This window comes from Oncorhynchus keta, chromosome 13 (genome assembly GCF_023373465.1).
Source record: "Oncorhynchus keta strain PuntledgeMale-10-30-2019 chromosome 13, Oket_V2, whole genome shotgun sequence".
Taxonomy (NCBI): domain Eukaryota; kingdom Metazoa; phylum Chordata; class Actinopteri; order Salmoniformes; family Salmonidae; genus Oncorhynchus; species Oncorhynchus keta.
The window spans coordinates 20,625,160-20,652,671 of NC_068433.1; the positions used below are offsets into that span (position 1 = coordinate 20,625,160).

At 43.3% G+C, this 27,512-nt stretch overlaps 2 protein-coding genes and 1 long non-coding RNA gene across 6 annotated transcripts; 1 reads left to right on the forward strand and 2 right to left on the reverse strand.

Annotated features, from left to right (window-relative positions):
- Window positions 1-656: 656 nt before the first annotated feature.
- LOC118392002 (probable G-protein coupled receptor 148) lies at window positions 657-5,847 on the reverse strand. Of its 2 annotated transcripts, XM_035783592.2 has the most exons (3): window positions 3,960-5,847; window positions 3,545-3,773; window positions 657-3,116 (listed from the first exon to the last, which is right to left on the reverse strand). In XM_035783592.2, the coding sequence occupies exons 1-3, from the start codon at window positions 4,468-4,470 to the stop codon at window positions 3,056-3,058; spliced, it is 801 nt and encodes a 266-aa protein (XP_035639485.1). In that variant the 5' UTR covers window positions 4,471-5,847; the 3' UTR covers window positions 657-3,055. The 2 variants fall into 2 exon arrangements, with proteins under 2 accessions (XP_035639485.1, XP_035639484.1); XM_035783591.2 differs by having other exon boundaries at window positions 3,545-5,847.
- Window positions 5,848-8,977: 3,130 nt separating this feature from the next.
- LOC118392003 (cornifelin homolog A-like) lies at window positions 8,978-27,487 on the forward strand. 2 transcript variants are annotated; one of them, XM_052459600.1, is made up of 4 exons: window positions 8,978-9,136; window positions 9,936-10,034; window positions 17,468-17,610; window positions 18,147-18,296. In XM_052459600.1, the coding sequence occupies exons 2-4, from the start codon at window positions 9,938-9,940 to the stop codon at window positions 18,276-18,278; spliced, it is 372 nt and encodes a 123-aa protein (XP_052315560.1). In that variant the 5' UTR covers window positions 8,978-9,136; window positions 9,936-9,937; the 3' UTR covers window positions 18,279-18,296. The 2 variants fall into 2 exon arrangements, with proteins under 2 accessions (XP_052315560.1, XP_052315559.1); XM_052459599.1 differs by lacking the exon at window positions 17,468-17,610 and adding an exon at window positions 26,523-27,487 and having other exon boundaries at window positions 8,981-9,136; window positions 18,147-18,298.
- On the reverse strand, window positions 19,496-25,621 carry LOC127906740 (uncharacterized). 2 transcript variants are annotated; one of them, XR_008062727.1, is made up of 3 exons: window positions 25,461-25,621; window positions 22,301-22,540; window positions 19,496-19,789 (listed from the first exon to the last, which is right to left on the reverse strand). It is a non-coding gene; the product is annotated as an uncharacterized LOC127906740 (long non-coding RNA). The 2 variants fall into 2 exon arrangements; XR_008062728.1 differs by having other exon boundaries at window positions 19,496-19,819.
- Window positions 27,488-27,512: the final 25 nt, after the last annotated feature.

Below are 27,512 nucleotides of genomic sequence, written 5' to 3' on the forward strand. Positions count from 1 at the left end.
TGCGTACTACATACATATTAAGTGAAGATAAGTTTAAACTGACTCATTGGAGAATTGTCAGGTCTTTTTGAAACCACACACACACATTTGGCCAGTGCCTTTTCTCATAGCAGTCGCATGATGGTAGACGCCTCTATAATGTTCAAGGTTTGGAAGGAAATCTCTGTCTCCTGTCTGTCTGCACCAGAATGTAGTATTGGAACATTTCTGCAAATTGAGCTGTCCTGCTTATTTTCTCTACGCTTGGCCAGTGCACTGCACCAGGGGGATTAGAGGAGATATTGTGATGTGTTGACAAAATAAATACAATGTCTAACTGAAGTATAGTCACTTGAACTGCCCTTTTAAAAGTTGTTTGTTTGATAAATGTTACCCTTTGTTATTTATTATACGTTTCCCCACATGTGAAACGGAAAAGAGGGCGGCCATGAAGCACCTGGAGGCGAGAGCTAGAAGAAGACAAAAGATCCTGCGTGGGGTGGAACGAATTGGAGAAGGCTTCCCAGAACAGAGTGCAGAACAGAGTGCGATTCATCTATACCTTATGCCACCTGGGGGTACCCAAAGTATTCATAACAGTATAATTCTGTTACTTTGAGAGAAAGGCCAAGTACACTAACACTTAACCTAAACAAAAAAACATGTTGAGACAAGTCTTCATTAAAAGCACTTTATAGTCCAGGATTAAAACCTTGTGTAATGTGGGTCTGAGCAGGTAAACCCCTCCAGTCCACTCATCTGAACCTTAATCTTAGTTTCACCTCATCAACATCCTCGTTTACCGAACCTAACCAGGCAATTACAGGAATGAGTTGTGGTGTGTGAAGACTGATAATGTGTCGATGTCAAACATTGTCCCCTGCTTCATCCTCTGTGAATGTGCACTACGAATCATAGTTTGGTTGTGTTTTTGCATGTAGGCTATCTGCTGCGCCAGTAATGAGGAACTCTTGCGGTTTGCCGTTGAGAATTTCCCCTTGTCTGAGTGTACAGTGAGTGCCAAGTCTGACAAACTGAAGTGACTCGAGCTCAACCACAGAGCTGCTACTGTTCCAGATCACATGCTGTTCACAGTATTAACTCTTGTATTACTGAAAATCTGTCACGGGTCCATATGGTGGGGGTGGGCAATAATGTTCAATCTGGCTTCTGCTTGAATTAATTGGAGTCTTTTCATTTCAAGTAGTACGTATTGTCTTGACTTTATCTCACAAAGAAAGTAATTGCTGCTTCACTTATCATGAAAGGAATCAACTTTTGCATAGTAGGCTAAATTGCACAATGCTCATGCAGTCAATTCTGGTGTCTTCTGGGGGATTTGTACTAGCGGAGTAGGCGCAGGGGAGCCACACCCACCCAATGAGATTGAGCAAAAATGCTCTTTACTTGTCTGGTTTCCAAACGGGACATTATTTGTCTTTTTACCGAAACTTGCAAACACCATAAGATAAAATTCATAGCAAACACTGGTTTAGTCAGATTTGATGAAATATAAAAACAGATTCACTGGAATGACATTCACTCACGGGGTGGGTTGCCAAAAATAACTAACTGCAAGCCACACCCCCAATAAGCCACGAATATGACTGCATTGAGGCATAATGTCACTGTGCTTCTATGGCTATATATACACCATGTCACGGTTTATTTCATTTGTTCATTTAGCACACCAGACAGCTCATAATCCAGTGCCTTTATCACAATCAACACACCTATTTTTTTCGTTGTTGCTTCAATTAGCTTGTTGCTTCAATTAGCTATAAAATTTCTCTAAGCCTCATGGCAAAATGTGTAGAATAGAATGAAATGAGCTATAAAACTATACATTTTCCTCTATTGTAGGAAATATATATACACTACCGTTCAAAAGTTTGGGGTCACTTAGAAATGTCCTTGTATTTGAAAGAAAAGCAAATTGTTTGTCCATTAAAATAACATCAAATTCATCAGAAATAAAGTGTAGACATTGTTAATGTTGTAAATGACTATTGTAGCTGGAAATGGCTGATTTGTTATGGAATATCTACATAGGAGTACAGAGGCCCATTATCAGCAACTATCACTCCTGTGTTCCAATGGCACGTTGTGTTAGCTAACTATGTTGTGTTAGCTAGCTACACAACACTGTGTACTACTTCCTTCACAGAACAGTGCAAACTGTCTCTAACAAGAATAGAAAGAGGAGTGGGAGGCCCCGGTGCACAACTGAGCAAGAGGACAAGCACATTAGAGTGTCTAGTTTGAGAAACAGACGCCTCACAAGTCCTCAACTGGCAGCTTCATCAAATAGTAACCGCAAAACACCAGTCTCAACGTCAACAGTGAAGAGGCGACTCCGGGATGCTGGCCTTCTGGGCAGAGTTCAGTGTCTGTGTTCTTTTGCCCATCTTAATCTTTTCTTCTTATTGGCCAGTCTGAGATATGGCTTTTTCTTTGCAACTCTGCCTAGGCCAGCATCCCGGAGTCACCACTTCGCTGTTGACGTCGAGACTGGTGTTTTGCGGGTTATTTTAATGGACCATTTTTTTTGCTTTTCTTTCAAAAGCAAGGACATTTCTCAGTGACCCCAAACCTTTGAACTGTAGTGTATATTTTTGGCCCACCCATATATCTGGCTGTGCCACTGTTTTGTACGGTATATTTTCAGTCCAATTAGTCAAAACCTCGTTGGACTCTTCTCTGACACTGTACAGTTAACATAATACAGGTCTGGGGCCGGTATGTTCATAGTGATAACCATTCCTATAAAGTCACTACATCCTGGGTAGAACAGAAGCACTTTCACAGCTTTGTGCAGATGCTGGATATTCAAGTACTGTATGAATGAATCAGCAAAAGAGGGTGAATCGACACTATATGGATATACAATATACTTCCAAATGTGTTGTGATGTCTAGTTGCTACACCCTCCATTCCACCAGCGTCTCCATGGCATTTGGGTGGCAGTACCAGTCTGGTACAAAACATATTTAGCCCAGCCTATGGAGCACTGGAGACATACTGATGGGTCTGTTACAGGGGTAGTTGAGTTAGTAGTGAGGGGCTCCCTCTTCCCTTATACTGGTGTCTGTGGAGGCTCCAGTGAGATGAGTGTCTGGGATGTCAATGTTCTTTCCCTGTGGAAAATAAGCCAAACATGCATCTGAGTAAAACAAGATGTCTCCGAAGCCATGTGATGTTTGTCAGAGACATTATTGTTTCATTTTTTTTTCAACTACGGTAAGAATAGCTTTGTCTGTAGTCTCACATCCCACATTTTCCAAAACTGAAGTAAAAAAAAGGGGAAGCAGGTAACACAGCAAATGATAGCTATCAACTTTCTTAACTTTGTCAGAGAATATACAGTATAAAATAATACGTTTAAAAAAAAAGAATCAGTACTGTTTCTGGTTGGTCTACACAAGTGAGTATTTAGTCATGCCTAATGTCTTTCAGTATTCATCCATTCATCATTCTCCAAGCCACTGGGCTCGACAAATGAGTGTGCATAAAGTGAGTAACACATTTTGGCATTTATCTTAACCACAAATATTTTAACACATACCGTGGCTGTGGATGCAGACGAGGCGTCGTGGCACGCACGGTCCACTCGAGAACGCTTTTCAGGTGGCGGGAACAACAAGGGAACCGGCGATGCACCTGCTCCAAGAGTTCCTCTTTACGCAAACCGTAGACGATTGGTGCTATGCACTGCGCCAAACTAAAGAAGGCAAAGCTCACCACCGCTGACAGTTCTTTGGTCCCCGACTGAAGGTGTTCTTGTTTCTGGATAACTATTAGCACAAAGTTGGGGAGGATGTACACGGCGAGTTGAGTAAAGTGCAGGGCGATGGTCTTGCATCCGACACTATTGCGTCGATTTATCACCCCCAACCTTCGCCCCTCAAACAGTATCCTTACATAACTGTACAGAATCAATATCGTACACACAGATATCAGCAAGATTTTTTTCAGTTCACCTTTCTTCAGCTGTTCCCGTCCACATTCCCCATTTGGACCAGTTGCGTCCAGCTCCGTCTTGGGGAGCAGAGTGAGGGGAATAACCAGCGCGAGCCCCCACGTCAGTAGTCCAACTAACCAGGGCCAATGCCAGACAGAACTGTACTTCATAGGGTGACAGACAGCAAAATAACGGTCCAGCGCCATAGCAGTGAGAGTCAGGAGTATATTGGACGCGCTGGTGATTAGGACGGTTACCATGGCCACACAGATGGATGCCACCAGCCTGGCGCCGAGGTAAATCTGGAGGTAGAAAACAGAGCACATCCCAAAGTACACCAGAGCTGACATCAACAGGTGAAAAACTAACACAAAGCGCGCATGGCCCCGAAGTCGCTCCTCGCGCACTATAGTCCAGTTAATGACGATGTTGAAGAACGCCAATATTATGAAGGAGACGGTCGACGCACAAACCCGTACATAGGTGTAGTCCTTTGCGCCCGTTTCTCCAGTCCCGTTTGGTATTGACATTATCCCTCTTCTGATACTGGATTTGGGGTATTGGATTTTTTCATCGTGGCCTCTTTCTTCTCATAGTTTCCAACACGTGTAAAAATTGAGTGATCATCTCATCAATCTGAGTACTTCCAAGACATTCAATGCAATGGTCTAGTCTGAGTGAGAGAATTATCTCTCTTACTCACCCCCACCCCCCTCCTCTTTCTCTGTCTGGTTGTTTGTCAATCACAAAGTGAGCGAGTGTGCACAGTGCCTAATGCCCACATTTCAATATAGTATTTTTCCCATCTTCAACTGGAAACTATGCTTTTGGGTATCTAAATAACCAAAACTCATGCTAAACAATAAAAATGTCTCCACCAACATGTGCTGCTCTGATACAGGATAGGACTTTTACTCTGAGGGGCACAGGCCCTTTATGTTACCACATACATAATTTACTTTATCAATAAACATAACAAATATTCCAATACAATAAATTCGATACAGTCACTTTTAAATTCAATTCAAATGAGGACTAAGAGCGGAAGAACATGTGTGACATTAAGTGACGTGCAAGGCTCTTTTAAGCACGATCCTAAAACAGTTGAGACGTTGCCATCTAGTGCAGTTTTAGCAGAATTACGACCACATACTATACAGTGCATTCAGACCCCTTGACTTAATACACGTTTTGTTACCTTATTCTAAAATTGATATCCCATAATGACAAAGCAAAACAGTATTCTTTAGAAATTGTTGCTAATTGATTGAAAATCAAAAACTGAAATATCACATTTATGTAAGTATTCAGACCCTTTACTCAGTACATTGTTGAAGCACCTTTGGCAGCGATTACAGCCTTAAGTCTTCTTGGCTATGGCACTACTAGCTTGGTACACCTGTATTTGGGAAGTTTCTCCCATTTTCCCCTGCAGATCCCGTCAAGCTCTGTCAGGATGGATGGAGAGCGTCAGCGGCACAGCTATTTTATGGCCTCTCCAGAGATGGGCTCTGGCTGGGCCACTCAAGGACATTCAGAGACTTGTCCCAAAACCACCCCTGCATTATCTTGGCTGTTGTCCTGTTGGAAGTCCTGAGCGCTCTGGAACAGATTTTCACCAAGGATCTCTCTGTGCTTTTCTCTGTTAATCTTTCCCTCTATTGTGATAAGTGTTACAGTCCCTGCCGCTGAAAAACATCCCCACACGCATGATGCTGCCACCATGCTTCACCATAGGGATTGTTTCCTTCAGATCTGACGCTTGGCATTCAGGCGAAATAATTCAATCTTGTTTCTCATGGTCCGAGAGTCCTTTAGGTGCCTTTTGGCAAACTCCAAGCAGAGTTTAGGTGTCTTATACTGAGGAAATGCTTCCGTGATACAAACGGAGGAAGATGTGTGCTTTAGGATCACGGACGCCTCTGAGCGGTTGGGTAGGCTGTTTGGAGTGTAAAAAAATACTATGAAGCCCCCCCCACTTCTAAAACCGAAGTTGCCGCACAGGAAGTACACTTTTTTTTTTTTTACCTCAAATTGGTGACGTTAGTATTGAAGTTTATAGTCTTCACAATCTCACAAAATCGAAGGCTTGAAACACATCAATATCTTTGGTATTGTCCTTCTGTGGCTCAGTTGGTAGAGCATGGCGCTTGTAACGCCAGGGTAGTGGGTTCGATTCCCGGGACCACCCATACGTAGAATGTATGCACACATGACTGTAAGTCGCTTTGGATAAAAGCGTCAGCTAAATGGCATATATTATTATTATTATTTATATTATTTGGTGCTTGCAGTGTTTATGTCATATGCGCCGGTAGTGGGACTTCATGGATTTGATTATTAAGTTATGCCCCTTAACGATAAAAACGGGAAAAAAACACAGAATTTGGTATTCAGACCATTTTCTATGAGACTCGAAATTGAGCTCAGGTGGATCCTGTTTTCATTAATCACCCTTGAGAGGTTTCTACAACTTGATTGGAGTCCACCTGTGGTAAATTACATTGATTGGACATGATTTGGAAAGGTACACACCTGCTACATAAGGTCCCACAGTTGACGCTGCATGTCAGAGCAAAAACCAAGCCATGAGGTCGAAGGAATTGTCCATAGAGCTCCGAGACACTCCAATTTGCTTACCGCCCAAATAGGTCCACAGACGATGCAATCTCAACCACACTGCACACTGCCCTAACCCATCTGGACAAGAGGAATACCTATGTGAGAATTCTGTTCATCGACTACAGCTCGGCATTCAACACCATAGTACCCTCCAAGCTCGTTATCAAGCTCGAGACCCTGGGTCTCGACCCCGCCCTGTGCAACTGGGTACTGGACTTCCTGACAGGCCGCCCCCAGGTGGTGAGGGTAGGCAACAACATCTCCACCCCGCTGATCCTCAACACTGGGGCCCCACAACGGTGCGTTCTGAGCCCTCTCCTGTACTCCCTGTTCACCCACGACTGCGTGGCCACGCACGCCTCCAACTCAATCATCAAGTTTGTGGACGACACAACAGTGGTAGGCTTGATTACCAACAACGACGAGACGGCCTACAGGGAGGAGGTGAGGGCCCTCGGAGTGTGGTGTCAGGAAAATAACCTCACACTCAACGTCAACAAAACTAAGGAGATGATTGTGGACTTCAGGAAACAGCAGAGGGAACACTCCCCTATCCACATCGATGGAACAGTATTGGAGAGGGTAGCAAGTTTTAAGTTCCTTGGCATACACATCACAGACAAACTGAAATGGTCCACTCACACAGACAGCATCGTGAAGAAGGCGCAGCAGCGCCTCTTCAACCTCAGGAGGCTGAAGAAATTCGGCTTGTCACCAAAAGCACTCGCAAACTTCTACAGATGCACAATCGAGAGCATCCTGGCGGGCTGTATCACCGCCTGGTACTGCAACTGCTCCGCCCACAACCGTAAGGCTCTCCAGAGGGTAGTGAGGTCTGCACAACACATCACTGGGGGCAAACTACCTGCCCTCCAGGACACCTACACCACCCGATGTTACAGGAAGGCCACAAAGATCATCAAGGACATCAACCACCCAAGCCACTGCCTGTTCACCCCACTATCATCCAGAAGGCGAGGTCAGTACATGTGCATCAAAGCTGGGACCGAGAGACTGAAAAACAGCTTCTATCTCAAGGCCATCAGACTGTTAAACAGCCACCACTAACATTGAGTGGCTGCTGCCAACACACTGACATTGACACTGACTCAACTCCAGCCACTTTAATAATGGGAATTGATGGGAAATGATGTAAATATATCACTAGCCACTTTAAACAATGCTACCTTATATAATGTTACTTGCCCTATATTATTCATCTCATATGCATACGTATATACTGTACTCTATATCATCGACTGCATCCTTATGTAATACATGTATCACTAGCCACTATCTATGCCACTTTGTTTACATACTCATCTCATATGTATATTCTGTACTCGATACCATCTACTGTATCTTGCCTATGCTGCTCTGTACCATCACTCATTCATATATCCTTATGTACATATTCTTTATCCCCTTACACTGTGTATAAGACAGTAGGTTTGGAATTGTTAGTTAGATTACTTGTTGGTTATTACTGCATTGTCGGAACTAGAAGCACAAGCATTTCGCTACACTCGCATTAACATCTGCTAACCATGTGTATGTGACAAATAACATTTAATTTGATTTTGATTTGATTTGACAGGATTGTGTCGAGGCACAGGTGTGGGGAAGGGTACCAAAAAAAATGTCTGCAGCATTGAAGGTTCCCAAAAACACAATAGAATCCATAATTCTTAAATTGAATGCACTCTACATTGATAAATGGCTACGACAAGTTGTCATCTATCGACATATATGTAGTATATAATTGAGATTTGTCTGTTAGAAGAGCGCAAACGGTCCCAGTTCCATTGATTGATATACCATGTTGATGTGACTGATTAATTTGAGCACCTATTGATTAATCAATTCCAGTCTTGAGTGACCATTTGGTAAATATTGGTGCGTGTGTATATTATAAGGTACTAATTTAGAAAAATACAAGTAATCTGAACACAAGTGTGACGTGTGTGTGTAGCGAGTAACATTTATGTATTGGTCTTCAAAATATCATGACTTATTGCAGGATATTGATTATGAATTTGGTATTTTGACACTCAACCAACAATAAAAAAAATAAAAACAGGAAGCAGCAACACTAACATTAAAAATGAATGTTTTATGACTTTAAATTGTACTTTTACCATTATTTTTCAACATGATGTTACTTTATCAGGTCAAATGAACCCAACAACTTGCTTTGATTTATTGATTTTGAGGATATTACTGAAATCGTGAAAATATTTTTGTCCTGACAATAAAGAGGACCCTAACAATTATAATATGAGTAAGTATTATATCAAAATAATATCGTCCTGATATACATCAAAATGTCACTGGACCCACAATAATTAAAGTACTCCTAAAGGTTTTTTTGCTACAATATGGTGTATTTAGGCAGAGACAAAAGTGTAACCTATGCCAACTTTTAGAATAGGAACCGATCTTACAGCTTTCCGCATTGACCTTATAGATGTGCTCATCTGTTCTTTGGAATAGCCTACTGCACACAGTTGTTCACTCTGCTGCAACCAGTGTACACCCTTTTTCTACTCAGGCTGCAGTTGAATACTAAGAAAGGTAAGACTACAAATTCCGTAAATGTATATTCATGTATTAAAGAGTACGTTCTTTCATATTGCATGACTTATTTAACGTCTTTTTGTTTTAATCGAATGAGATGAGTTTATTTTTCCCACTAGAAACCGGAACTATTGGATTAGAGATGGATATAAACTTTAATAGTTATTTAGAAAATACGTGTTCCTGGTTGGTTGCATTTTATTTACAAAACTATCACGATTCGACAAGATAAGCGATATAAATGAGTAGCACGTTTTGTTTTTCAATAGTTTTTATTTTTCGAATGAATGTATTATTCAATATGAATGTTCGACATTATTTGATACTTTTATTTGATTTATTTCACCTTTATTTAACCAGGTAGGCAAGTTGAGAACAAGTTCTCATTTACAATTGCGACCACATGATACAGGCGCATGCTGTTTGCAGCAACAACAAAACATTTTTGGAAATGTTACAACATGTATTTTAAATAAATACATTACTATAAACATTATTTAACTTAGAAATTATTATTGTTCAAGATTGTAGTTTACCATTTAACATGCAAATGTATAATATCTAACTACATCCTTTCGTGCATTTAAAAGCCCTTATCAGCCCAGTACATCTCTCTCCCCACTAAATGTAAGCTGTTCTCTTCCTCCCCTCCCTCCTTTCCTTCCTTCCTTCCTCCCTCCCTCCCTCCCGTCTTACTTCCCTCTCTCTCGTGTGCGTGCTCTCTCTCTCGCGTGCTCTCTCTCTCTCTCGCTCTCCTTTCCTCATTCCCTACCTCCTTGGGTGTGTTGTGGTGTAGCCATGGCTGTCCAGCAGCAGATCACCACTGTAACCACCACCCAGAGCTCAGGGCAATGGAGCACAGGACTGTTTGACTGCTGCTCTGACATGGGCACATGTAAGTCATATCGAGTCACTTCCATAATATGCTCATCTCCACACCCAGATCTAGGTGTATGTTTTAATTTGTAATGTATATTTCTATTATTATTATTTTGTCGATTAATTCAGAGTAGGCATACATATTCATTATACAGTTCAATTGAAAACAGAAAACTGCAGGCCTACCAGGGGAGGGGTCTGAGCTGTGTTTTCCTGTGCGACTCTAACATTTACTGGAAGGGAAATGGGGGTGGTTGGAGGGTCAAGAAGAACCCGATTGGAGAATTACAAACACAAAGCCAGAGCTAAATGGGTGACGTCATCAGGAACCATGGAGACCAAGGGGGGCTGCGCTCCAGGAATGTCAATGAATGTTCAGTGTTACAGGGAGGGACAGAGTTTGTTTCATTTAGATATTTTACATGAACATCACCGCCCGCCCGCTCATTAAACGCGATACGGCAGCAGATTGACGAGGGCTGTCATGTTAACAAACATATCCTAAAAACAGGACAGGTAAAAGTGAAATGGACAATATGGAAGGGACAATCACAACTGGTGTCCAGGAGTTTCACCCCATTGTCATGATAAGTGGTTTCAAGTTTGTACCATTTTTGACAAGTTGAACAAAGCAAAACATAAAAATCTTCTGCATTGTACATTGCAAATAGGCTCCTGCTAAAGTTGTGTAGCTGATATTCACAGCTTAAATGACCAAATTGATTAGTCACTGGAATCAGGACTAATAAAGCCAACGCAATGGCAGGTTTTACAAACTGTGGGCCTACGTGACCATGAGCTGATGTCTTAGGGACACGTTTCTTTGGTCCTGTCTGGATGTCGTTTTTGGGGTCTTACAAACGGTAGACTTACCACATAGATGGGAATTCATACAATTCAATTTCAGGCTACATCTCAGTGAGCACGGACTGACATCAACGCCTTGTGGACTTGTGGACATCTTTTTCTTATGCAGTTCTGGACCGGCCTTGATTTCCATTGGTTTTTGGTCCGGTCTGGACCAAATCTGAACCAATCATAGTCGTCTATGTTAGGTTCAGATTTTGTCCGGTCTGGACCCAGCCTTGATTTGGCCTAAACATAGATGTCTATAAATTACTTATTTTCAACTTTCATACAGAACCCAATAATTAGCCTGGATTTCTCAACATCCAGAAAATACATATTTTCAATGTCATGGAAAGTTTTTATTTTAACCATATGGAAAATACCATTTCACCTTTCGTTCAGATCCTGAATTGGACCTAACTTCAAGGTCTGGAAAATACAGTTAAAGTCAGAAGTTTACATACACCTTAGCCAACTTTTAAACTCAGTTTTTCACAATTCCTGACATTTAATCCTAATAAAAATGCCCTGTCTTAGGTCAGTTAGGATCACCACTTTACTTTAAGAATGTGAAATGTCAGAATAATAGTAGAGAGAATGATTTATTTCAGCTTTTATTTTTTTCATCACATTCCCAGTGGTCAGAAGTTTACATACACTCAATCAGTATTTGGTAGCATTGCTTTTAAATTTTTTAACTTGGTTCAAAGGTTTCGGGTAGCCTTCCACAAGCTTCCCACAATAAGTTGGGTGAATTGTGGCCCATTCCTCTCGACAGAGCTGTTGTAACTGAGTCAGATTTGTAGGCCTCCTTGCTCATACACGCTTTTTCAGTTCTGCTCACAAATTTTCTAGAGGATTGAGGTCAGGGCTTTGCAGGGGTGGGACCAAGTCATTGTTTTACAAGTCACAAGTAAGTCTCAAGTCTTAGCACTCAAGTTCCAAGTCAAGACCGTCAAGTATCAAGTCAAGTCTCAAGTCTTTAACTTTGAGTTTTGAGTCCTAAACAAGTCATAATGGGCTCTTCACCAAATGTAATACCATTTCATTTTTTTTAACAAGAGTAATAGTTAGTATATTACATTTACGCAAATCATGAATGCCTTATATTTATCCATATATTTATTATTTTCCAAATAAACTTTATATTTCCATGGAAATACATGGGTAGCCATGACAAAGAACCCCCCCCCCCCAATAGTGATCGACTATCGAGGATCACTATGGGGTGCAATCGGGCGATGTAGGCTTGTACACAATCGCCCAACCACAATCGCCCAACCTTGTTTTAGGAACATCAGGCAGGATTTAGGCTTCCAACTGCCTAGCCAGCTGTAGCTCAATCTTGGGTGCAATGATCACGTTCCCGCACTGACTGACTGTGTGGATGCTCATTGATTTAACATTACGCTAGCTTACATGATACACGAGTAAAGTAATAAAATATATAGCTGTCGGCTATATTAGCCATGACTTCCGTTCTTTGTGTAGCTTCAAATGTCAAACAACGTTGGAAATTGTTGTGCCTCCGTCTGTAATTTTCTTCCAGCATGTTTTGCAAGTTGCAACCTGTTTTTTGTTGATACAGAGTCGTCTTTATAACCAAAAATAATAATTTTGGATATCATCTTTCCAAGGGCTCCATCTCTAAATTCACCCGCCAACATTCCTCTGCACTGCCACACACAACTTTTTCTCAGCTGGCACAATTTGATTGGCTGATGTCCAATTCAAACTGTAATCAGTTAAATGAAGAGCTGCACACTTTTTAAAATAGCATTATTTTTTATATTTGGGCTTGGGGAGGGTATCAAGTCAGGTCAAGTAATACGGCTCAAGTCCAAGTCAAGTCACGAGTCATTGGTGTTAAAGTCAAGTTGAGTTGCAAGTCAAGTCCAAGTCATGTGACTCGAGTCCACACCTCTGGGGCTTTGTGATGGCCACTCCTATACCTTGACTTTGTTGTCCTTATGCTATTTTGCCACAACATTGGAAGTAAGCTTGGGGTCATTGTCCATTTGGAAGACCCATTTGCAACCAAGCTTTAACTTCCTGACTGATGTCTTGAGATGTTGCTTCAATATATCCACATAATTTCCCCCCCCCCATGAAGCCATCTATTTTGTGAAATGCTCAAGTCACTCCTGCAGCAAAGCACCCCCACAAAATGATGCTACCACCCCCGTGCTTCACGGTTGTGATGGTGTTCTTCGGGTTGCAAGCCTCCCCCTTTTTCCTCCAAACATAACGATGGTCATTATGGCCAAACATTTCTATTTTTGTTACATCAGACCATCAGACGGCTCCAAAAAGTACAATCTTTGTCCCCAAGTGCAGTTACAAACCGTAGTCTGGCTTTTTTATGGCGGTTTTGGAGCCGTGGTTTCTTCCTTGCCGAGCGGCCTTTCAGGTTATGTCGATATAGGACTCATTTTACTGTGGATATAGATAGTTTTGTACCTGTTTCCTCAAGCATCTTCACAAGGTCCTTTGCTGTGGTTCTGGGATTGATTTGCACTTTTCACACCAAAGTACGTTAATCTCTAGGAGACAGAACGTGTCTCCTTCCTGAGCAGTATGATGGCTGTTTATACTTGCGTACTATTGGTTGTACAGATGAACGTGGTACCTTCAGGCGTTTGTAAATTGCTCCCAAGGATGAACCAGACTTCTGGAGGTCAACAATTTGTTTTCTGAAGTCTTGGCAAAAAAAATATATTTTCCCATGATGTCCCATGAGGCACTGAGTTTGAAGGTGGGCCTTGAAATCCATCCACAGGTGACTCAAATGATGTCAATTAGCCTATCAGAAGCTTATAAAGCCATTACATAATTTTCTGGAATTTTCCAAGCTGTGCATGTTCATTAATTGCGTATGGTTCATTGAACAAGCATGAGAAACAGTGTTTAAACCCTTTACAATGAAGATCTGTGAAGTTATTTGGATTTTTACGAATTATCTTTGAAAGACATGGTCCTGAAAAAGTGATGTTTATTTTTTTGCTGAGTTTACTTTTGATAATTAAGTATATTTAAAACCAAATACTTTTAGACTTTTACTTAAGTAGTTTATTTTACTGGGTGACTCACTTTTACTTGAGTCATTTTCTATTAAGGTATCTTTACTATACAAGTTTGAAAATGTAGTACTTTTTCCACCACTGGTCGGTTGATGGTTGATGGTTTTCCGTTATTGATCTGTAGTTGTTGAGAGCTCTCTAGAGAGCTGGAGAGCGAAGAAGAGAGGGAGAGTTGAGATCTGACTCACTCTGTCTCAACCATACCCAGCACTTAGTGGTGGGACTGAGGGAAAGAGGGAGAGGCTGAGTGGGAGGAAGTGGGAGAAACGAGAGAAGAAATTATGATGAGGTAATATATACAGTTTTACATTTACATTTAAGTCATTTAGCAGACGCTCTTATCCAGAGCGACTTACAAATTGGTGCATACACCTTATGACATCCAGTGGAACAGCCACTTGCATCTAAATCTTTTGGGGGGGGGAGGAGAAGGGGGGTTAGAAGGATTACTTACCCTTACTTACCCTATCCTAGGTATTCCTTGAAGAGGTGGGGTTTCAGGTGTCTCCGGAAGGTGGTGATTGACTCCGCTGTCCTGGCGTCGTGAGGGAGTTTGTTCCACCATTGGGGGGCCAGAGCAGCGAACAGTTTTGACTGGGCTGAGCGGGAACTGTACTTCCTCAGTGGTAGGGAGGCGAGCAGGCCAGAGGTGGATGAACGCAGTGCCCTTGTTTGGGTGTAGGGCCTGATCAGAGCCTGGAGGTACTGAGGTGCCGTTCCCCTCACAGCTCCGTAGGCAAGCACCATGGTCTTGTAGCGGATGCGAGCTTCAACTGGAAGCCAGTGGAGAGAGCGGAGGAGCGGGGTGACGTGAGAGAACTTGGGAAGGTTGAACACCAGACGGGCTGCGGCGTTCTGGATGAGTTGTAGGGGTTTAATGGCACAGGCAGGGAGCCCAGCCAACAGCGAGTTGCAGTAATCAAGACGGGAGATGACAAGTGCCTGGATTAGGACCTGCGCCGCTTCCTGTGTGAGGCAGGGTCGTACTCTGCGGATGTTGTAGAGCATGAACCTACAGGAACGGGACACCGCCTTGATGTTAGTTGAGAACGTCAGGGTGTTGTCCAGGATCACGCCAAGGTTCTTAGCGCTCTGGGAGGAGGACACAATGGAGTTGTCAACCGTGATGGCGAGATCATGGAACGGGCAGTCCTTCCCCGGGAGGAAGAGGAGCTCCGTCTTGCTGAGGTTCAGCTTGAGGTGGTGATCCGTCATCCACACTGATATGTCTGCCAGACATGCAGAGATGCGATTCGCCACTTGGTCATCAGAAGGGGGAAAGGAGAAGATTAATTGTGTGTCGTCTGCATAGCAATGATAGGAGAGACCATGTGAGGTTATGACAGAGCCAAGTGACTTGGTGTATAGCGAGAATAAGAGAGGGCCTAGAACAGAGCCCTGGGGGACACCAGTGGTGAGAGCGCGTGGTGAGGAGACAGATTCTCGCCACGCCACCTGGTAGGAGCGACCTGTCAGGTAGGACGCAATCAAGCGTGGGCCGCGCCGGAGATGCCCAACTCGGAGAGGGTGGAGAGGAGGATCTGATGGTTCACAGTATCGAAGGCAGCCGATAGGTCTAGAAGGATGAGAGCAGAGGAGAGAGAGTTAGCTTTAGCAGTGCGGAGCGCCTCCGTGATACAGAGAAGAGCAGTCTCAGTTGAATGACTAGTCTTGAAACCTGACTGATTTGGATCAAGAAGGTCATTCTGAGAGAGATAGCGGTAGAGCTGGCCAAGGACGGCACGCTCAAGAGTTTTGGAGAGAAAAGAGAGAAGGGATACTGGTCTGTAGTTGTTGACATCGGAGGGATCGAGTGTAGGTTTTTTTCAGAAGGGGTGCAACTCTCGCTCTCTTGAAGACGGGAGGGACGTAGCCAGCGGTCAGGGATGAGTTGATGAGCGAGGTGAGGTAAGGGAGAAGGTCTCCGGAAATGGTCTGGAGAAGAGAGGAGGGGATAGGGTCAAGCGGGCAGGTTGTTGGGCGGCCGGCCGTCACAAGACGCGAGATTTCATCTGGAGAGAGAGGGGAGAAAGAGGTCAGAGCATAGGGTAGGGCAGTGTGAGCAGAACCAGCGGTGTCGTTTGACTTAGCAAACGAGGATCGGATGTCGTCGACCTTCTTTTCAAAATGGTTGACGAAGTCATCTGCAGAGAGGGAGGAGGAGGGGGGGGGGGGAGGATTCAGGAGGGAGGAGAAGGTGGCAAAGAGCTTCCTAGGGTTAGAGGCAGATGCTTGGAATTTAGAATGGTAGAAAGTGGCTTTAGCAGCAGAGACAGAGGAGGAAAATGTAGAGAGGAGGGAGTGAAAGGATGCCAGGTCCGCAGGGAGGCGAGTTTTCCTCCATTTCCGCTCGGCTGCCCGGAGCCCAGTTGAAGTCAGAAGTTTACATACACCTTAGCCAAATACATTTAAACTCAGTGTTTCACAATTCCTGACATTTAATCCTAGTAACAATTCCCTGTTTTAGGTTAAAAAGGATCTCCACGTTATTTTAAGAATGTGAAATGTCAGAATAATAGTAGAGAGAATGATTTATTTCAGCTTTTATTTCTTTCATCACATTCCTAGTGGGTCAGAAGTTTACATATACTCAATTAGTATTTGGTAGCATTGTCTTGAAATTGCTTAATTTTGGTCAAACGTTTCGGGTAGCCTTCCACAAGCTTCCCACAATAAGTTGTGTGAATTTTGGCCCATTCCTCCTGACAGAGCTGTTGTAACTGAGTCAGGTTTGTAGGCCTTGTTGCTCGCACACGCTTTTTTCAGTTCTGCCCACAATATTTCTATAGGGTTGAGGTCAGGGCTTTGTGATGGCTACTCCAATAACTTGACTTTGTTGCCATTTTGCCACAACTTTGGAAGTACAGTGGGGCAAAAAACCTTTTAGTCAGCCACCTATTGTGCAAGTTCTCACACTTAAAAAGATTAACTTTAACTTCCTGACTGATGTCTTGAGATGTTGCTTCAATATATCCACAGAATTTTCCTGCCTCACGATGCCATCTATTTTGTGAAGTGCACCAGTCCCTCTTGCAGCAAAGCACCTCCACAACATGATGCTGCCACCCCCGTGCTTCACGGTTGGGATGGAGTTCTTCGGCTTGCAAGCCTCTCCCTTTTTTCCTCCAAACAAAACAATGGTCATTATGGCCAAACAGTTCTATTTTTGTTTCATCAGACCAGAGGACATTTCTCCAAAAAGTAAGATTTTTGTCCCCATGTTCAGTTGAAAACCGTAGTCTGGTTTTTTTATGGCGGTTTTGGAGCAGTGGCTTCTTTCTTGCTGAGCGGCCTTTCAGGTTATGCGAATACAGGACTCATTTTACTGTGGATATAGATCATTTTGTACCGGTTTCCTACAGCGTCTTCACAAGGTCCTTTGCTGTTGTTCTGAGATTGATTTGCACTTTTCGCACCAAAGTACATTAATCTCTAAGGGACAGAACGAGTCTCCATCCTGATCGGTATGACGGCTGTGTTGTCCCATGGTGTTTATACTTGTGTACTATTGTTTGTACAGATAAACGTGGTACCTTCAGGCGTTTGGAAATTGCTCCCATGGATGAACCAGACTTGTGGAGGTCTACAAAAAAAATTCTGAGGTCTTGGCTGATTTATTTGGATTATTCCATGATGTCAAGCAAAGAGGCACTGAGTTTGAAGGTAGGCCTTGAAATACATCCGCAGGTACACCTCCAATTGACTCAAATTATGTCAATTAGCCAATCAGAAGCTTCTAAAACCATGACATCATTTTCTGGAATTTTCCAAGCTGTTCAATGGCACAGTCAACTTAGTGTATGTAAACTTCTGTCCCACTGGAATTGTGATACAGTGAGTTATAAGTGAAATAATCTGTCTGTAAACAATTGTTGGAAAAATGACTTGTGTCGTGCACAAAGTAGATGTTCTAACCGACTTGCCAAAACTATAGTTTGTTAACAAGAAATTTGTGGAGTGGTTGAAAACAAGTTTTATTGACTTCAACCCAAGTGTATGTAAACTTCCGACTTCAACTGTATGTGTTGAAAATGAGTTTATTTACATACATTTTTGTATTGTTTTTCCTCTTTTTTTCACACGGAAAAAAAGTTTGTTATGTCACATTGTAATCTACTGCATATGAATCATCAAGTATTACGTACTTATTACATAATATTACATATTACATGATGACCTTGAATTGTGCCCCCCTCCAGGTTGCTGTGCCACTTGGTGCTTCCCCTGTTTTCAGTGTCAGACGGCCTCCCACTACGGCTGGTGTGCCTGTATGCCCCTGCTGGACCCATGTGCCTTTATGGCTGTCTCCTGCTGCATGCGCTCCTCCATGAGAGAACGCTATGGCATTCAGGTACAGCACGAGCCCTGGGAGATGGCAGGGTGGGTGGGTGGGGAAAGTGGGTGGGATGGGTTGGGAAAAGAGGGTAGACGGAGGCGGGGAAGCGGGGAGGGGAGGTGAGTGTGGACAGAGGGTGCAGGGGCAGGTGGGGGTGGTACCCACAGCACCTCTCATTTACCATTCTGAGGGGAAATGGTGTTGGAAACTATCAGACGTTTGAGGTGTTAAGAAATATCATTGGTGTGCTTGGAAATGTTGTTGTTCTTAGTGTTGATTCCCCTTTAAATATAACGCTAAATATGGAATTAACTACAACCGTATCTCTCTTCTTCTTCCTCTGAACCTTTCTATTCTTCTCTCCACCTCTATCCGTATCCTCCTTTTAACTCTGTCCTCTATCCGTATCCTCCTTTTAACTCTGTCCTCTATCCGTATCCTCCTTTTAACTCTGTCCTCTATCCGTATCCTCCTTTTAACTCTGTCCTCTATCCGTATCCTCCTTTTAACTCTGTCCTCTATCCGTATCCTCCTTTTAACTCTGTCCTCTATCCGTATCCTCCTTTTAACTCTGTCCTCTATCCGTATCCTCCTTTTAACTCTGTCCTCTTGACGTGTCCTCCTTTTAACTCTGCCCTCTATCCGTATCCTCCTTTTAACTCTGCCCTCTATCCGTATCCTCCTTTTAACTCTGTCCTCTTGACGTGTCCTCCTTTTAACTCTGTCCTCTATCCGTATCCTCCTTTTAACTCTGTCCTCTATCCGTATCCTCCTTTTAACTCTGTCCTCTATCCGTATCCTCCTTTTAACTCTGTCCTCTATCCATATCCTCCTTTTAACTCTGTCCTCTATCCGTATCCTCCTTTTAACTCTGCCCTCTATCCGTATCCTCCTTTTAACTCTGTCCTCTATCCGTATCCTCCTTTTAACTCTGTCCTCTATCCGTATCCTCCTTTTAACTCTGTCCTCTATCCGTATCCTCCTTTTAACTCTGTCCTCTATCCGTATCCTCCTTTTAACTCTGTCCTCTATCCGTATCCTCCTTTTAACTCTGTCCTCTATCCGTATCCTCCTTTTAACTCTGCCCTCTATCCGTATCCTCCTTTTAACTCTGTCCTCTATCCGTATCCTCCTTTTAACTCTGCCCTCTATCCGTATCCTCCTTTTAACTCTGCCCTCTATCCGTATCCTCCTTTTAACTCTGTCCTCTATCCGTATCCTCCTTTTAACTATGTCCTCTATCCGTATCCTCCTTTTAACTCTGTCCTCTTGACGTGTCCTCCTTTTAACTCTGCCCTCTATCCGTATCCTCCTTTTAACTCTGTCCTCTATCCGTATCCTCCTTTTAACTCTGCCCTCTATCCGTATCCTCCTTTTAACTCTGTCCTCTTGACGTGTCCTCCTTTTAACTCTGTCCTCTATCCGTATCCTCCTTTTAACTCTGTCCTCTATCCGTATCCTCCTTTTAACTCTGTCCTCTATCCGTATCCTCCTTTTAACTCTGTCCTCTATCCGTATCCTCCTTTTAACTCTGCCCTCTATCCGTATCCTCCTTTTAACTCTGTCCTCTATCCGTATCCTCCTTTTAACTCTGTCCTCTATCCGTATCCTCCTTTTAACTCTGCCCTCTATCCGTATCCTCCTTTTAACTCTGCCCTCTATCCGTATCCTCCTTTTAACTCTGTCCTCTATCCGTATCCTCCTTTTAACTCTGCCCTCTGTCCGTATCCTCCTTTTAACTCTGCCCTCTATCCGTATCCTCCTTTTAACTCTGTCCTCTATCCGTATCCTCCTTTTAACTCTGTCCTCTATCCGTATCCTCCTTTTAACTCTGCCCTCTATCCGTATCCTCCTTTTAACTCTGCCCTCTATCCGTATCCTCCTTTTAACTCTGTCCTCTATCCGTATCCTCCTTTTAACTCTGCCCTCTATCCGTATCCTCCTTTTAACTCTGCCCTCTATCCGTATCCTCCTTTTAACTCTGTCCTCTATCCGTATCCTCCTTTTAACTCTGCCCTCTATCCGTATCCTCCTTTTAACTCTGCCCTCTATCCGTATCCTCCTTTTAACTCTGTCCTCTATCCGTATCCTCCTTTTAACTCTGTCCTCTATCCGTATCCTCCTTTTAACTCTGCCCTCTATCCGTATCCTCCTTTTAACTCTGCCCTCTATCCGTATCCTCCTTTTAACTCTGTCCTCTATCCGTATCCTCCTTTTAACTCTGCCCTCTATCCGTATCCTCCTTTTAACTCTGTCCTCTATCCGTATCCTCCTTTTAACTCTGCCCTCTATCCGTATCCTCCTTTTAACTCTGTCCTCTATCCGTATCCTCCTTTTAACTCTGCCCTCTATCCGTATCCTCCTTTTAACTCTGTCCTCTTGACGTGTCCTCCTTTTAACTCTGTCCTCTATCCGTATCCTCCTTTTAACTCTGTCCTCTATCCGTATCCTCCTTTTAACTCTGTCCTCTATCCGTATCCTCCTTTTAACTCTGTCCTCTATCCGTATCCTCCTTTTAACTCTGTCCTCTATCCGTATCCTCCTTTTAACTCTGTCCTCTATCCGTATCCTCCTTTTAACTCTGCCCTCTATCCGTATCCTCCTTTTAACTCTGTCCTCTATCCGTATCCTCCTTTTAACTCTGTCCTCTATCCGTATCCTCCTTTTAACTCTGTCCTCTTGACTTGTCCTCCTTTTAACTCTGTCCTCTATCCGTATCCTCCTTTTAACTCTGTCCTCTATCCGTATCCTCCTTTTAACTCTGTCCTCTATCCGTATCCTCCTTTTAACTCTGTCCTCTATCCGTATCCTCCTTTTAACTCTGCCCTCTATCCGTATCCTCCTTTTAACTCTGTCCTCTATCCGTATCCTCCTTTTAACTCTGTCCTCTATCCGTATCCTCCTTTTAACTCTGTCCTCTATCCGTATCTTTTAACTCTGCCCCTATCCGTATCCTTTAACTCTGTCCTCTATCCGTATCCTCCTTTTAACTCTGTCCTCTATCCGTATCCTCCTTTTAACTCTGCCCTCTATCCGTATCCTCCTTTTAACTCTGTCCTCTATCCGTATCCTCCTTTTAACTCTGTCCTCTATCCGTATCCTCCTTTTAACTCTGCCCTCTATCCGTATCCTCCTTTTAACTCTGTCCTCTATCCGTATCCTCCTTTTAACTCTGCCCTCTATCCGTATCCTCCTTTTAACTCTGTCCTCTATCCGTATCCTCCTTTTAACTCTGTCCTCTATCCGTATCCTCCTTTTAACTCTGCCCTCTATCCGTATCCTCCTTTTAACTCTGCCCTCTATCCGTATCCTCCTTTTAACTCTGTCCTCTATCCGTATCCTCCTTTTAACTCTGCCCTCTATCCGTATCCTCCTTTTAACTCTGCCCTCTATCCGTATCCTCCTTTTAACTCTGTCCTCTATCCGTATCCTCCTTTTAACTCTGCCCTCTATCCGTATCCTCCTTTTAACTCTGCCCTCTATCCGTATCCTCCTTTTAACTCTGCCCTCTATCCGTATCCTCCTTTTAACTCTGTCCTCTATCCGTATCCTCCTTTTAACTCTGTCCTCTATCCGTATCCTCCTTTTAACTCTGCCCTCTATCCGTATCCTCCTTTTAACTCTGCCCTCTATCCGTATCCTCCTTTTAACTCTGTCCTCTATCCGTATCCTCCTTTTAACTCTGCCCTCTATCCTTATCCTCCTTTTAACTCTGTCCTCTATCCGTATCCTCCTTTTAACTCTGCCCTCTATCCGTATCCTCCTTTTAACTCTGTCCTCTATCCGTATCCTCCTTTTAACTCTGCCCTCTATCCGTATCCTCCTTTTAACTCTGTCCTCTTGACGTGTCCTCCTTTTAACTCTGTCCTCTATCCGTATCCTCCTTTTAACTCTGTCCTCTATCCGTATCCTCCTTTTAACTCTGTCCTCTATCCGTATCCTCCTTTTAACTCTGTCCTCTATCCGTATCCTCCTTTTAACTCTGTCCTCTATCCGTATCCTCCTTTTAACTCTGACCTCTATCCGTATCCTCCTTTTAACTCTGCCCTCTATCCGTATCCTCCTTTTAACTCTGTCCTCTATCCGTATCCTCCTTTTAACTCTGTCCTCTATCCGTATCCTCCTTTTAACTCTGTCCTCTTGACTTGTCCTCCTTTTAACTCTGTCCTCTATCCGTATCCTCCTTTTAACTCTGTCCTCTATCCGTATCCTCCTTTTAACTCTGTCCTCTATCCGTATCCTCCTTTTAACTCTGTCCTCTATCCGTATCCTCCTTTTAACTCTGCCCTCTATCCGTATCCTCCTTTTAACTCTGTCCTCTATCCGTATCCTCCTTTTAACTCTGTCCTCTATCCGTATCCTCCTTTTAACTCTGTCCTCTATCCGTATCCTCCTTTTAACTCTGTCCTCTATCCGTATCCTCCTTTTAACTCTGCCCTCTATCCGTATCCTCCTTTTAACTCTGTCCTCTATCCGTATCCTCCTTTTAACTCTGTCCTCTATCCGTATCCTCCTTTTAACTCTGCCCTCTATCCGTATCCTCCTTTTAACTCTGCCCTCTATCCGTATCCTCCTTTTAACTCTGTCCTCTATCCGTATCCTCCTTTTAACTCTGCCCTCTATCCGTATCCTCCTTTTAACTCTGCCCTCTATCCGTATCCTCCTTTTAACTCTGTCCTCTATCCGTATCCTCCTTTTAACTCTGTCCTCTATCCGTATCCTCCTTTTAACTCTGCCCTCTATCCGTATCCTCCTTTTAACTCTGCCCTCTATCCGTATCCTCCTTTTAACTCTGTCCTCTATCCGTATCCTCCTTTTAACTCTGCCCTCTATCCGTATCCTCCTTTTAACTCTGCCCTCTATCCGTATCCTCCTTTTAACTCTGTCCTCTATCCGTATCCTCCTTTTAACTCTGCCCTCTATCCGTATCCTCCTTTTAACTCTGCCCTCTATCCGTATCCTCCTTTTAACTCTGTCCTCTATCCGTATCCTCCTTTTAACTCTGTCCTCTATCCGTATCCTCCTTTTAACTCTGCCCTCTATCCGTATCCTCCTTTTAACTCTGCCCTCTATCCGTATCCTCCTTTTAACTCTGTCCTCTATCCGTATCCTCCTTTTAACTCTGCCCTCTATCCGTATCCTCCTTTTAACTCTGTCCTCTATCCGTATCCTCCTTTTAACTCTGCCCTCTATCCGTATCCTCCTTTTAACTCTGTCCTCTATCCGTATCCTCCTTTTAACTCTGCCCTCTATCCGTATCCTCCTTTTAACTCTGTCCTCTTGACGTGTCCTCCTTTTAACTCTGTCCTCTATCCGTATCCTCCTTTTAACTCTGTCCTCTATCCGTATCCTCCTTTTAACTCTGTCCTCTATCCGTATCCTCCTTTTAACTCTGTCCTCTATCCGTATCCTCCTTTTAACTCTGTCCTCTATCCGTATCCTCCTTTTAACTCTGTCCTCTATCCGTATCCTCCTTTTAACTCTGCCCTCTATCCGTATCCTCCTTTTAACTCTGTCCTCTATCCGTATCCTCCTTTTAACTCTGTCCTCTATCCGTATCCTCCTTTTAACTCTGTCCTCTTGACTTGTCCTCCTTTTAACTCTGTCCTCTATCCGTATCCTCCTTTTAACTCTGTCCTCTATCCGTATCCTCCTTTTAACTCTGTCCTCTATCCGTATCCTCCTTTTAACTCTGTCCTCTATCCGTATCCTCCTTTTAACTCTGCCCTCTATCCGTATCCTCCTTTTAACTCTGTCCTCTATCCGTATCCTCCTTTTAACTCTGTCCTCTATCCGTATCCTCCTTTTAACTCTGTCCTCTATCCGTATCCTCCTTTTAACTCTGCCCTCTATCCGTATCCTCCTTTTAACTCTGCCCTCTATCCGTATCCTCCTTTTAACTCTGCCCTCTATCCGTATCCTCCTTTTAACTCTGTCCTCTATCCGTATCCTCCTTTTATCTGCCCTCTATCCGTATCCTCCTTTTAACTCTGTCCTCTATCCGTATCCTCCTTTTAACTCTGCCCTCTATCCGTATCCTCCTTTTAACTCTGTCCTCTATCCGTATCCTCCTTTTAACTCTGTCCTCTATCCGTATCCTCCTTTTAACTCTGTCCTCTATCCGTATCCTCCTTTTAACTCTGCCCTCTATCCGTATCCTCCTTTTAACTCTGTCCTCTATCCGTATCCTCCTTTTAACTCTGCCCTCTATCCGTATCCTCCTTTTAACTCTGTCCTCTATCCGTATCCTCCTTTTAACTCTGTCCTCTATCCGTATCCTCCTTTTAACTCTGCCCTCTATCCGTATCCTCCTTTTAACTCTGCCCTCTATCCGTATCCTCCTTTTAACTCTGCCCTCTATCCGTATCCTCCTTTTAACTCTTTTAATCCTCCTTTTAACTCTGCCCTCTATCCGTATCCTCCTTTTAACTCTGCCCTCTATCCGTATCCTCCTTTTAACTCTGCCCTCTATCCGTATCCTCCTTTTAACTCTGTCCTCTATCCGTATCCTCCTTTTAACTCTGCCCTCTATCCGTATCCTCCTTTTAACTCTGCCCTCTATCCGTATCCTCCTTTTAACTCTGTCCTCTATCCGTATCCTCCTTTTAACTCTGCCCTCTATCCGTATCCTCCTTTTAACTCTGCCCTCTATCCGTATCCTCCTTTTAACTCTGTCCTCTATCCGTATCCTCCTTTTAACTCTGTCCTCTATCCGTATCCTCCTTTTAACTCTGCCCTCTATCCGTATCCTCCTTTTAACTCTGCCCTCTATCCGTATCCTCCTTTTAACTCTGTCCTCTATCCGTATCCTCCTTTTAACTCTGCCCTCTATCCTTATCCTCCTTTTAACTCTGTCCTCTATCCGTATCCTCCTTTTAACTCTGTCTATCCGTATCCTCCTTTTAACTCTGTCCTCTATCCTCCTCCTTTTAACTCTGTCCCTATCTATCCTCCTTTTAACTCTGCCCTCTATCCGTATCCTCCTTTTAACTCTGTCCTCTTGACGTGTCCTCCTTTTAACTCTGTCCTCTATCCGTATCCTCCTTTTAACTCTGTCCTCTATCCGTATCCTCCTTTTAACTCTGTCCTCTATCCGTATCCTCCTTTTAACTCTGTCCTCTATCCGTATCCTCCTTTTAACTCTGTCCTCTATCCGTATCCTCCTTTTAACTCTGACCTCTATCCGTATCCTCCTTTTAACTCTGCCCTCTATCCGTATCCTCCTTTTAACTCTGTCCTCTATCCGTATCCTCCTTTTAACTCTGTCCTCTATCCGTATCCTCCTTTTAACTCTGTCCTCTTGACTTGTCCTCCTTTTAACTCTGTCCTCTATCCGTATCCTCCTTTTAACTCTGTCCTCTATCCGTATCCTCCTTTTAACTCTGTCCTCTATCCGTATCCTCCTTTTAACTCTGTCCTCTATCCGTATCCTCCTTTTAACTCTGCCCTCTATCCGTATCCTCCTTTTAACTCTGTCCTCTATCCGTATCCTCCTTTTAACTCTGTCCTCTATCCGTATCCTCCTTTTAACTCTGTCCTCTATCCGTATCCTCCTTTTAACTCTGCCCTCTATCCGTATCCTCCTTTTAACTCTGCCCTCTATCCGTATCCTCCTTTTAACTCTGTCCTCTATCCGTATCCTCCTTTTAACTCTGTCCTCTATCCGTATCCTCCTTTTAACTCTGTCCTCTATCCGTATCCTCCTTTTAACTCTGCCCTCTATCCGTATCCTCCTTTTAACTCTGTCCTCTATCCGTATCCTCCTTTTAACTCTGTCCTCTATCCGTATCCTCCTTTTAACTCTGTCCTCTTGACTTGTCCTCCTTTTAACTCTGTCCTCTATCTATCCGTATCCTCCTTTTAACTCTGTCCTCTATCCGTATCCTCCTTTTAACTCTGTCCTCTATCCGTATCCTCCTTTTAACTCTGTCCTCTATCCGTATCCTCCTTTTAACTCTGCCCTCTATCCGTATCCTCCTTTTAACTCTGTCCTCTATCCGTATCCTCCTTTTAACTCTGCCCTCTATCCGTATCCTCCTTTTAACTCTGCCCTCTATCCGTATCCTCCTTTTAACTCTGCCCTCTATCCGTATCCTCCTTTTAACTCTGCCCTCTATCCGTATCCTCCTTTTAACTCTGTCCTCTATCCGTATCCTCCTTTTAACTCTGTCCTCTTGACGTGTCCTTGTCCTCTGCTTTCATTTTCTATCCATCTCTCCTTCTTTCTTCCCCCTCTCAGGGTTCGACCTGCGTGGACGTCGGGTTGGTGTGTTGCTGCTACGCTTGTGCCTGGTGCCAGATGGCTCGTGAGGTTAAGACACGGACCACATCGGGCATCCAGCAGGTTCACATGGTCACCCAACAGCTTCACGTGGCTTAGGACCCAGAAAAGAGAGTGGTAAACTAGATGGCCAAGCAAGAAGTGCAATTTCACCAGAAATGTTGAGCAAGTGCTTTAACTTTTTGTTCCTTATCTTGCGTGACCGTTAACATGGGGGCGTACTGTTTGCATTTTATAGTTTGAAAAAGAACACACTTCCATAATTTTGCTATCATGGCTTAATAGTGACGTCCATGAATGAGGGCCATGCATATAATACCACTACAATCTATAGCAACCATACTGTGTGTTGAATGTACTGTATACTTCAGATGTGTCTTTAGGAGAGAAATGCTATACCATCATTAATGTCTGAATAACCATTGAATGTTCATGTCAGGCTTTAAAACATTATAAACAGCTTACCATGTACTTGCCCTTCTTGTGCACTTGTCTTTTCTTCCTAGTCCTGACTTTGCTGAACGCTGCTCCATCAAGGAAAGTTTTGCTTAAAATGACTGTGATATGTGCTTGTCTTACCTAGCTACCTTAAGATGAATGATATGTGCTTGTCTTACCTAGCTACCTTAATATTAATGCTCTGGATAAGTGTGCCTGTGTAACCCGTGATTCTAATGCCAACCACATTTCAGTTGAGTGTTCTTATGTTTCAATCCCTTTAAGAGTGTGCTCCTAATCTCAGCGTGTTACCTGTATAAAATACACCTGGGAGCCAGACATCTTTCTGATTGAGAGGGGGTCAAATACTTGTTTCCCTCATTAAAATGCAAATCAATTGAAAACATTTTTGACGTGCGTTTTTCTGGATTTCTTTGTCGTTATTCTGTCTCTTACTGTTCAAATAAACCTACCATTTAAAGTTATAGATGGATCATTTCTTTGTCACTG